Source organism: Tupaia chinensis, unplaced genomic scaffold, assembly GCF_000334495.1.
Source record: "Tupaia chinensis unplaced genomic scaffold, TupChi_1.0 Scaffold143921_1, whole genome shotgun sequence".
Classification (NCBI taxonomy): domain Eukaryota; kingdom Metazoa; phylum Chordata; class Mammalia; order Scandentia; family Tupaiidae; genus Tupaia; species Tupaia belangeri.
The window spans coordinates 688,456-700,346 of NW_006203772.1; the positions used below are offsets into that span (position 1 = coordinate 688,456).

General features: G+C 47.0%; 1 protein-coding gene across 1 annotated transcript in view; it reads right to left on the reverse strand.

The window, feature by feature from the left end:
- Nucleotides 1-11,891, reverse strand: part of PHF12 (PHD finger protein 12) — a 59,407-nt gene that overhangs the window by 5,275 nt on the left and 42,241 nt on the right. Inside the window, exons 6-11 of the mRNA XM_006165467.3 lie at nt 11,505-11,637; nt 7,808-7,972; nt 3,996-4,154; nt 2,577-3,372; nt 1,206-1,331; nt 145-288 (exon numbers count right to left, since the gene is read on the reverse strand). Of these exons, the coding sequence (XP_006165529.1) occupies nt 145-288; nt 1,206-1,331; nt 2,577-3,372; nt 3,996-4,154; nt 7,808-7,972; nt 11,505-11,637 (1,523 nt within the window). The remainder of the gene's footprint in view (nt 1-144; nt 289-1,205; nt 1,332-2,576; nt 3,373-3,995; nt 4,155-7,807; nt 7,973-11,504; nt 11,638-11,891) is intronic.

An 11,891-nucleotide genomic window follows, 5' to 3' on the forward strand; every position in this document is an offset into this window, starting at 1 on the left:
CTGGGAAGAAAACTTATGGTGCATCATTAAGTCCATTAAAGGCACACAAAGAGGTTTGAGATACTGAAGGCTGACATTCTCCATGGAGACGCAGAGGTCACTTGCACACATAGGTCGTGTGGTGGCCGGTGTGTGCATGCGCACCTTCTGTGTGGTGCCCTCCGGAAGCCAGCGGATGTGTCCCGACACTGCCCAGTGAAGCTTGGACCCGAGAGGGGAAAAGCTGATGTATTCTCTGCAAGGCCAGAAACTTGATCAACTTCTCGTCCAGCATATTTATCTCGATTTCTATCAACCAAAAAGAAAGATAAAAAAGCAGCTGAGGTGGAAATGGAATGTAGAAGTAGACAAGGGTCACAGAGCAAATAGTTCAGCATTTCTGAAGTTCAGCCAAGTAAGTTTTTACCCAAACGGAGTAACAGTGGCATAGGGTCTGGGGTTGGGCATCTCACTTGCCACTGGCAGTGAGGCAGGCCCCAGTGCAGTCTGTAGAGATACCACCTGTCATTGGGTAGACTGGTTTTAAGAAGTGTTGCTAGAAAAGCAGAGCACAATAAACCATTTGTCTGTCTGTGAGAGAGGGCCTATGTCTGCTGCTAAGACTTGGATTGGCTACCTACCCTCTCTGTTCACAGAGATCAAAGTCTGCCCTTTTGTCCTTGGCTTTGGGGACTTCCCACAGACAAGGCACCTCCCTTGGGAGCAAGGCTCCTGGTTTTAGTCTGCAAGTCCAAGCGATCTGCCTAAAGCAACTTCGTGCTTTTCTCACTGGGTAGCTTGGGTCTGTTCTCCCTTCACCTTTTAAAAAAAAGAATTATTTAATTTTATTTATTCATTCATTTACTTTAATTTGACCAGAGGGAGACACACAGAGAGAGGCAAAGTGAGAAAGGAAGTCACTAGGTCCGGGACTTGAACCGTAGTCAGCTAGGTGGGAAAGTCTAGCGCCTTAACCAGTCACAGACGCCACCTGCTGGCCCCCTTCCTTCACCTTTGATTGTCTGCATGTGCAGTGGAGAAGGCAGAAATAGGAGGAGTTTTCTTTCTTGCCCACTCCTTCACCCAAAAGGACATTCCACATCCCCATCTCACTGAGCCTCTGGGATCAGGTATCCCTTCTCTCCCTTTCTGAAATGAACTAAATGCTGTACAGGACAGCACCTTCACCTTACAGCTGGTGGAACAGCAGTAGCTCACTCACTCACCTCCATTGACATCCATAAATGCTCGAAGTGAGTTGGTGAGGTCCACCATGGCAGTAGAGTTGGCTGGGAAAGAGGGTACGGTTAAAGCGCTTCCTATGGATAACGTGCCGGGGCTGACCTTGCCATCTGGGGACGGAGCAGGAAGACTGTTACTTACGTCGCCTGAGGGAAACCCACCGGTCCAATCCCCCATTGCTGAGACAGGTCTGGATTTCGGACCCAAGGTGATGTTCCCTTCTCGATTCTCAACCCATAGGCTCTGGAACTCCTAGAGCTAAAAACGTGTGGTGAGGAAGGGCAGATGGAACGACAATGCACCCGGGCACGCAGGAGTCTCCAGAGCACTGAGAACCATTGAAATCCACTGCTCTGGGTAGAATGGTGGGAGTGCTTCATTCTCTGGGCATGAACACCTCCCTGTTGCTGCTACTCTTAAGTGGTGCATGCCCTACAATTCCTGCCTACTGAAATTTGACTCACAGCGTGCAAAATCTATCCACGCTGATATTGTGAGATAAACAGAGACAGGAAAACAGTCTGAGAGTAGGACCATCCTGGGACCAGGGGCCCCCATGCAGAGAAATTGCAGTCACCTGGTCACCGAGACTCCCAGCTGACTAGGAGGCCGGCTTCAGTTCAGACGAGAGAGACCACAGGGGGTTCCAGCAGCATCTGAAACCTGGTTCAGATGCTGGGGTCAGCAACCTTGAGGTCCTGGGTGCTGACTGGGGACAGCTGAGAGAGCAGGTCCACACTAGGCCAAATACAGAGGAACTGCTCTTTGGCATGTGGCTCAAGGGTAAGCTTCTGGGCCAGACCAACCTAGGAGGGAACCCCACCATAGCTATTCTGAAAGGCAGTACTGTTTCTGTTTCTGCTGCCCTGCCATGGAAGTTCTTCAAATGAGCTGGCTCTGAGAACCTGTATCAGGCATGGATCTAGCTTCTTGTGTGGATCATACAACACTGAAGCCATTACCCCAGAACCTCAGGCTGAACACTGTGGTTCCAAAGAACCTCAGGCTGAACACTGTGGTTCCAAAGAGCATGCAGCCTTCTAAGGTGATGAATAAAACAGGCAGAAGACTAGGCCTGGAAGGTGCAGAAGGAGTTGGGAGACCCAGGGTGTAGTTTCAACTCTGCCACTGACTTGGCAGTTAAGCTTACAGAGCCTAAGAGGTTCCATCTATAAAATGGGCACAAGTTAACATGTGCTTCCTCTACTACAGAAACGGGGGGAAAACAAGCAATAGAGAGAGCAAGGTCCTCTGAAGTAGTCACAGGGACTTAAGTGGTTTTGGAATCTTAAATCTGATTTGCCAGGAAGAGCATAAAATGATTCTACATCATCCTAAAGCTGAGTAGCACTCACCTGATGATGGCGCTGGTGAGCAGAATCGTTGGTTGGCTCCTGTAGCCAAGATACCATCTCCTGCTGCTTGGGGGGGAGTGAGCACCCGGGTGGCATTTGGGGGTGAGCCCAGTGGCCTTGTATCTGTCAACGGAGGTCCTATCTGTGATTGGACAGTCTTTCTTTGCAAAGTGCTGGTGTTCTCGATGCTGGCACAAGAGCTGGGAATGGAAGGGGGCAGGCTTGGGACAGGAACCAAACTCCTCTGGGGGCAAGAGCTGGGGCCAGTGGCATTCTCTGTCTTCACAATGATGCCGACGGTGTGGTTCTGAAGCCCCCCAGCCGCTGGTGGCGTGAGGGGCCGGGGCCAGCCTTGCCGGTGTGAGAGGCCTGGTAGGGGGGTGTTGGCGCCTGGAAGTCGCCGGGGGTCCGTGGAATCAGTGGGGCTGCTGTAGAGGTGTGGGCCATTGGCTTTCACCTCTGTGTTCACTGGCCCGTTGGCAGTCCCACAAGGGGCTTTCTTGGATTTTTCCGCACAAGAACTGCAGTTGATGTCCTCTAGGGCTGGGGGCTGATGGGGTGGAGAGCAGCTCAGGGAATTCTGGGTGCTAATCCCTGAGGGGCAGGACAAGGGGTAGTGGGAAGGTGTAGGTGCCTTGTCAGCTGTTTGCAGGGAGGTGGTGATTGAGCTGTCAGTCACAATAACAGGCTTAATATCAGCCTTCTCTGTCTGTTCAGAGTCCCAATGCGAAGGCATCTGCTTAGCAGATAAATGTTTCAATATGCTGCACTGGAGCGCAACAACACTACAGAGCCACTGCAACGGAAGGAGAGGAGAGGAGAGGAGGGTGAGAGGCCTGGGAGGCGCTGGTCCTTCCTGCCACAGTGGCCAGGGCTACAGCAGAGCTGCCAAGCACTGTTTCCGAGGTCCCATCACGAACGCCCAGGAGGGGTGTGCTCGACTCCGGGTAAGATTTCATTTCCATTCCTAAGCAAGACTTGTGGTACGCTCAGCAGGCAACACCCTGTCAGCAGAGCTTGGGATTCACATTGTAGTTCTGCCCCTAAGGCTCACCTTGTGACAAGCTTTCAGCAAGTACCCCCAACACCTGCTGTGTGTCCAGCGTTATCACCTAACCTTTCTATGGGTCTACTGGTCTCTTTCTATAACGCAGACTTGCCCGGCTCATAGTTCACGGGGGACCGATGGAGACAAGCTGACCGGTTGACTCTGGAGCTCTGTAGTTCTCTCTTACTTGCCTTTGGAATCTGAGCCAGAGGTTCTCTCTGGAACACTCATTTTTTTTTTTTTTTTTTGGGGGGGTAGGCGTTTAGAGAAGAGGTGGGAACGGGGATGGGAGTGACACTGAGGCTACTTCCAATAACAGCTGTGGTGAGATAGAAGATTGGATTTGGAATCCCATCCCTGCTTTCACTCACCTCTTGCTGCTCTGCCTGGGTGGCTAAGTGCTCAGAGTTCAAAAGGTGCGTCTGTGATTCCTCAGGGATCCCATTGCAGATCAGCTCCCCGTCCCGAATGGCCGCGGGTGCAATGAGAGGGGGTGGAAACTGGTACTGAGATTTTATAGCATCGGGAACCTGTTCAGGACAGACAGAAGGAGGACAGAGAGGGAGATAATGCCAACGTACTCATCCACTCTGGTGATCTCTATAACTGCTTTGTGGCTCCTATCTCTTCAACACAAACACAATGGCCTAAAAAAGCCCAAAATGCACAGAATAAAAACAAGGTGGGGTTTCCACTCTTCTTCATCAAGATCCGTAGGAACCAGAAATCAGTGCTTGCTGTCCTCTGCTCTGCCTTGAAGTCTTAGATTGACACTGGGCAGAGGTTTAGAGTGGTACTCAAGGTTCTTACTGCTCAGTGTCAAGTCTGTAGGTGGATGAGCAGTAACTGAGATAGTAAGTTATGAGAGGTCAAATTCATGATGGAAATACTCAGTATGAGGCCTGGCTTGCGCTAAGCACTCGATGTTAGTTTTCTTCATCCATCCATTCATTCATTCATGAAACAACTGAAAACCTCATTGTTGTACAAAAACAGAAAACACACTCTGAATCACACCATGTAAGAATGAAAGAGCCATACAAGCAAAAAGTCATTCATATATTCAAGCCAACATTTACTGAGCACAGTCTGAGACTGGGCACTGTTCCCAGTTCTAGACTTCCAGAGAGCAATTAAATTTAAAACTTGCCCTCAAGGAGCTCATAGTCTAATGAAATGATAAGCACAGAAATATTGCAATACAATGCAATGAATCCTAGAATAGAGGTATGTCTAACTTGGTGTAAAAAAGCCCAAACAAACATCAAGGAGGAGCCGGAAGGTGGTGTGATGGTTGAGGTGCTGGATTCCCATATGGCTGACTGTGGTTTGAATCCTGGACCTGGCAGCTTGCTCTCTCTGTGTTTCTCTCTGGTCAAATTAAAAAAATAACAATGATGAAAAAAATAAATAAACAATAATTCTTTTTTTTTTCTTTTTTTATTTGGAGAGGTTTTTGCTATAGGGTGCATGTGCTTGCCAGAAAGACAGAGAGACAGAGATACAGAAAGTGAGAAATCACCCCCCAGGAGGGATGGCCACACCACAATCCCTTCTCTTCCATTCTCCTCTTGGGATCTTGGGCACGCACACATATGCGCCTGGCGTGAGTTTAAGCCACCGGGTTCGGGACTCAAACCATGGTCAACTACATGGGAGTTCAGCGACATAGCCATTACGCTAACTGCTGGTCCCAACAAACAATAATTCTTTAAAACAAACATCAAGGAGAGTGTTTCTCTTACTTTGGAGGACAGAAACTTAGGATCAAGAAAGTTTTGTTTGATCTTTCAGTTTGCCAGAGGGTGCATGAGCTCACCAGAGAGAAGAAGAGGAAGAAAGCACCCCCTGATTGGGCACGGCCAGGCTGCAATCCCTTCTCTACTTCTCCACCCAGTCAGGACACACATCCCTGAAGTGTCAAGTTACCCAGGGCCAGGATTCAAATTGCATGGTCAGTCATGTGGGATCTGGATACCTTATCTACCAGGGTATAGAGCTAGCCCAGGATTAGGAAAATTTTAAATAAAGTCAATGTTTGAGCTGAGACTTAGAAGTTGAGATGAAACTTTCAGGGTAGAGAGAGGGGAAATAACTGTGGGAGCAGCATGAAAGGCACAGAGATGTGCAAGTACTTCGTGGATTTAGAAAACATCTGGAGAACCCACAGATTTGGTGACCAAGTCCTTATGGAGGATAAGGGAAGAGGAGGTGGAAATGATTCCTGGAATTTTTGCTTGATGGACTGGGTAGAAATCACTGCCATTTAGCAAAATAGAAAGTATAGGAGGAATAGGCTGGCAGGTGGCATGGTGGTTAAGGGCGCTGGACTCTCACATCGCTGATCATGGTTCAAGCCCCGGACCGGGTGGCTTGCTTTCTCACCTTCTCTCTCTCTCTCCTCTTCCCTCCCTCTCTGCTCAAATTAAAATAAATAAATAAATAAAGTAATTCTTTATAAAAAATAAAGAAAATACAGGAGGAAGAATAGATTTGGAGAGGCAGAAGACCTTCGGTCTCAGGTAGGCTGAGCCTGAGGAATCTGGGATGGGCAAACAGATATGACTAGATATAAGGAGAAAGGCAAGGGATCTGGATGGAGTGCTGAGCTGTCACCAGAACAATGTCAGCTGGTGCCAAGGGCCTTCTGAGATGACTCAGGAATGGGGGGGGGGGAATGGAGCAGTGGGTTTGTCAAAAGTTGTCTCTTATTCAGAGTGAAGAGGTAGGTGGAAAGGGAACCCCTAGTACAGACACAAATCCAACGCAGACTTTGGCCGTGTTACGCTAACCAAAGATAAAGACCAGCGTTCTAGGAGAGAGCTGGAGTTCTCTGCCACTGTCCTGTGGTGCCACAGTCCAGTCCTCATATCACTCTCAAACTTCCAGCTACAAAATGCTTTTAGGTGAGACCTGTAGATGATGTAATGGTGACATCCCTGGACCCTCATGTAATCAACAGCAGTTCAAGTGCCAGACCCAGTGGCTTAAAACTCACGCTGGGTGTGTGCGTGTGCATGTCCAAAATCCCAAGAGGAGAGCAGAGGAAAAGGGATTGCAGTGTGGCCCTCCCCCCTGGGGGGGATGTGAATTCTCGCTTTCTGTCTCTCCTCTGAGTGCATGTGTCCTATAGCAAAAACTTTCTAAAAAAACAACAACAAACCAAACCAAACAAACAAAAAAACCCAAATGCTCTTAGGCAATCCCAAATGCTTTGGGATTTTCCAAAACATCAGGGAAACATTTAAAAACAGGAGGAGACACCATACAATGACAGGACTTTATCAAGACCTCCTGGCTCTACACAGTGAAATTACAGTCTGGATTACTCTTAGATCCATTTAATGGAGGTATGAGGTAAGCCACTTCTAACATCTCCAACCTTCAACCCAAAACACTTTAATTTTAGAAAACTTGTGTCTCCACCAAAGTATAAATATTTACCCAGTTAAGCGTTTGTTACAGAATTCCCAACAGTTACTAACTTGCTAGTGCTGACACCCACTGGAGGTGATGGGAGTGGTGTGACTGATTGTCAAGTGTGGCTGCCACCAAGTGGCCATTTTTGTGAACTGCTAGTTTTCACTGGTACAAAGGACTGTCCAGGGAATTATTTCAAAAGGGAAAAAAATCAAGTGTTTACATGGGTGGACAGTGTTGGATCTTCTCAGTAAATTGAATGAGGTGATTTAACAGTTTATGAAAAACATCTTCAGTACATTCAAATGAAGGAACATTTCCTGCCAATCTCTGTGGGCAGACTTAATATTTATCAAGTGCATACAAACATCAGGTATTAATTACAGCAATGCTATTATTTGGAGTTTTGGTGAAATAATAACAGCAGCCTGGAAGAATAGATTTAGCTCTCTTTTAGACGTTTTTCTCTAAGTTCCTCAGCTGGGAACAGCTCTTCACTCTCCACATGGCACTCTGCTTAATCACTAACACCTCCTGTCAGCGGGTAGCCCTGGGGCGGGGGACACCTAATAGGGACAGAACAGCTCTTCTGGAGAGGGGAACAGTGACCACAGAGCACACCTAGATTTGGTGGGATGGATCTGACCTCCCACAGCAGGAGGAGCCCTCTGAAAGGTGTTTATCCTCTGGAGAACTAGAGACTTAGACACTCCGAAGGGCTACTTGGCTCTCGTAATCCTGACCATTGTCTCATGTGACTCACCTTCAAGCTTCTTCTTTTGACTGACTGGAGCACACGGCGGTTAGGAGGGTGCCTCTTGTGGATTCGGTTTAGGAAGTCCACTTTGACAACATGCTGCGAAATGGTGTCCTGGAAACGATCAAATACCTGGCACCGATTGCTCAGTGTCATATTCTTCTGGTTCAGCTAGGGACAAAGCAGATACACCCTTGTGGTTAGCTGAGTAAGGCACCCCTACTCCTAGTTAACCCCTTTCTCTAGGTTTAAAAACCAGAAGCCCTTAGAATCCCAAATGGGTTCCTTCATCAGGGGCCAGGATGTCAACACCCCTGCAGAGGGTATGGGAACGGGAACACGGATGAGACTTCTTCCCTCAATCCTGCCCAATCCAGTGGAGAGAGCTGGTGTGTTCCTGTTCCCTAGAGAGATCTGAGGAGGATAGGAAATAGGGAATTAGCCAAGAAGTGCCCCTCCAAATTCAGCCTAACTGTCCTCTGTTAGAGCTCTGAGTACTCCTGACCAGGGTCCCTAACATCAGTACAGGTTTAGAGAAAACATAGGACCTGGCCTTCAAATAATCCAGAGTCTCTTCCCAGCAAGGGACTCTCACAGGAAGGAGGACTGGAATCTATTATACATGGGAATTTGGCTGACAGCTGGGTCAGTAACCAGAATCCTGACGGCCTTGTCCAATTCCTACTAAGGTACCAAGGAAAAATAGTGAGCTCCTCCTGGTATCACAGCCCTCCTCAATAGGAGGGAGAAAACCTTGAACTGATCTTAAAGGCTGAAGGGACAGAAGAAAGAATTTCTAGAATAAGATAGAAAAGGCATATAAAAACTGCCACTTTTCATCTTCTACATCTGATCCCCTACAATTCAATTCAATCTGTTATGGCAGCTTCTTAGCAAATTAGGCAAAACCTTGAAATGACTAATAAAGAATTAACCAACTAATAACTACTACCTGCTGGAAAGCTGCTATTTAAAATATACATTTGGGGGACCAGCAGTTGGTATAATGGCTATGTTGCTGGACTCCCATGTAGTCTACCACAGTTCGAGTTCGGAGCTGGTGGCTTAAAACTCATGCCAGGCACATGTGTGTGCGTGCCCAAGACCCTGAGAGGAGAATGGAGGAGAAGGGACTGCGGCGTGCCCATCCCACCGGGGGATGATTTCTCGCTTTCTGTCTTTCTGGTGAGTGCATGCGCCCTTATAGCAAAAACATCTCCAGAAAAAAGAAGATGCACATTTGGAGGACCAGCAAATGGCCTAATGGCTATGTCAGTGGACTCCCACATGGTCCACTGCAGTTCGAGTACTGGACTCAGAGGCTTAAACTCATGCCAGGTGGGTACAACATTTACATGCATGCTCAAAATCCTGAAAGTAGATTGGAGAAAGGATTGTGGTGTGGCCATCTACCCTGGGGGGTGATTTCTTGCTTTCTGTCTCTCTCTGTCCCTCTGGTGAGCATACATGCTCTATAGTAAAAATCTCTCTCTTAAAAAAAAAAAAAAAAAGAAAGAAAGAAAGAAAGAAAGATTAGATCTAGGGAATGGGACCAGCAGATGGCATAGCGGTTGTGTCACTGGACTCCCACATCGTCGACAGCAATTCAAGTCCTGGACCCAGCAGATTGAAACTCATGCCAGGCGTGTGTGTGTGCATGCCCATCCCCACTGAAGGGTGATTTCTCACTTTCTGTCTCTCTGTCACTCTGGTGACAGCACGCACCCTTTAACAAAAATCTCTCTTTAAAAAAAAAAAAAAAAAAAAAGATTAGATCTAGGGGCCAGCAGATGGCGTGGTGGTTAAGTTGCTACACAAGCAACTGTGATTTGAGTCTCAGACCTGGAGGCTTGCTTTCTCATTTTCCCTTTCTCTCTCTCTCTTTAGTGAACACGTGTGCCCTATAGTGAATTTAAAAAGAAAAAAAAAAAAAAAAAAAACTAAATAAAATCAATAATTATTTATTTTTTAAAGAATTATTTTATTTAACTTTCTTTCTTTCTTTCTTTATAATTTGACGATAGAGGGCCAGAGTGAGAGCGAGAGCAAGAAAGAGAAAGAGAGTGAGAAAGCAAGCCACCAGGTCTGGGACTCAAACTGTGGTTAGCCATGTGGGAGTCCAGCAACTTTAACTGCTATGCCACTTGCCGGCCCCCAAAATTGTTTCTTTCTTTATTTTTTTAAAAAGAATTATTTTATTTTATTCATTGTCGTTATTTATTTATTTTCTTGAGGTCGCCCAGAGAGAGACAGAGAGAGAGAAGGAAAGTGAGAAAGCAAGCTGCCAGGTCTGGGACTTGAACCACAGTCAGCCATGTGAGAGTCCAGCCACCTTAACCACTAAGCCACCTGCTGGCCCAAAAATTGTTTCTTTTTTTTTTAAGTTTTTTCTTTTGCCTTAGGGCATGCACACTTATGAGGGAGACACACAGACAGACATAGTGAAAGAGAAAGTGAGAAATTACTCCCCTGGGGAGACAGCCATATTGCAATCCTTTCTCCTCCACTCTCCTACTGGGATATTGAGTATGCATGCATACATGCCAAGCATGATTTTCAAGCCACCAGTTCTGGGACTTGAACCATGGTTTGCCATGTGGGAGTCCAGCAACATAACCACTATGCCATCCGCTGGTTCCATTAAGGAAGATTTTTGCTATAGAGCACGTGGGCTTGCCAGAGAGACAGAGAGAGATAAAAAGCAAGAAATCACTCCCCAGGGGGAATGGCCACACCGCAATCCCTTCTCTATTCTCCTCTTGGGATTTTGGGCAGGTCCAGGACTCAAACTGTGGTCTGCCATGTGGGAGTCCAGTGATGTAATCATTATGCCATTTGCTGGTCCCTTAAATCAATAATTATTTCTTCCTTTTTGGAGAGGTTTTTGCTATAGAGCACATACACTTACCAGAAAGACAGAGACAGAAAGCGAGAAATCATTCCCCAGGGGAGATGGCCATGCCGCAGTCCTTTCCCTTCCATTCTCCTCTCGGGATCTTGGGCACGCATGCACACGTGCCTGGCATGAGTTTAAGCCACTGGGTCTGGGACTCAAACCTTGGTCGACTATATGGGAGTCCAGTGACAGAGCCATTATGCCAACTGCTGGTCCCTCCTTTTTTTATTTTAAAGAGAGATTTTTACTATAGGGTGCGTGCACTTGCCAAAGAGGCAGAGACAGAAAGCGAGAAATCACCCCTGGGGGGATGGTCATTTTGCAGTCTCTTTTCCTCCATTCTCTTGGGATTCTGGATACGCACACACATGCACCCAGCGTGAGTTTCAAGCCTCTGGGTCCAGGACTTGAATCGTGGTTGGCCAAGTGGGAGCCCAATCATGTAACCACTACGCCACCTGCTGGTCCCAAATTGATAATTCTTTAAAAAAAAAAAAAAAAGATTCCATCTAATATACTTCCCTTTTAGGGCATTAATATCAACTACTTAATTCAAATCACTCACAAACCACCATGTACTACTAGGTTAAGTCTGTCAGTGTAGCCAAAATAAGGAACTCCGGGAAAAGGCAAAATGTGTAGCTGAATGCTATTAAAGTAATCAGAATGAGCAGGATGGTGTACCGAAACCGGGACCTGTGAGATCACAGTGAACTCTGGCACAAAGCTGACCTTAATAAGTTGCTACTGAGTCAGTCCACACCCAGTTGTGCCTGTACAGGATTGAACAGACACTGCCATGCTTACCACCACATGTTCGATGTGATTCGGACACATCCATCTGCCCAGGGGCATGGCAGTGAGTGGTGGCTCGAGGCAGTCCATGTGAAACAGGAGGGGGCAATAGTCACACTGGATGAGAGGGGCCACACGGCAACTCCTGCATAAAAAGAAATGTGGGCCATTACTGTGGCAAGACGGGAACATTCAAACTATGCTCTGTGGATCAGCCTTCCCTCCTTAATCTCAACACTCTCCCAATGATTCCGTTACATTCATGACCAGAAGATGGATGAATTCAGGAGCTCACCAAATTCTACATTATTCTACATTATTCTCTCTTCTAAGTAGAACGTGCCTGTGAGGAGGTGAATGTTTATTTGGAGTATAGCTAATGTGGCTGTCAGAGCAGGA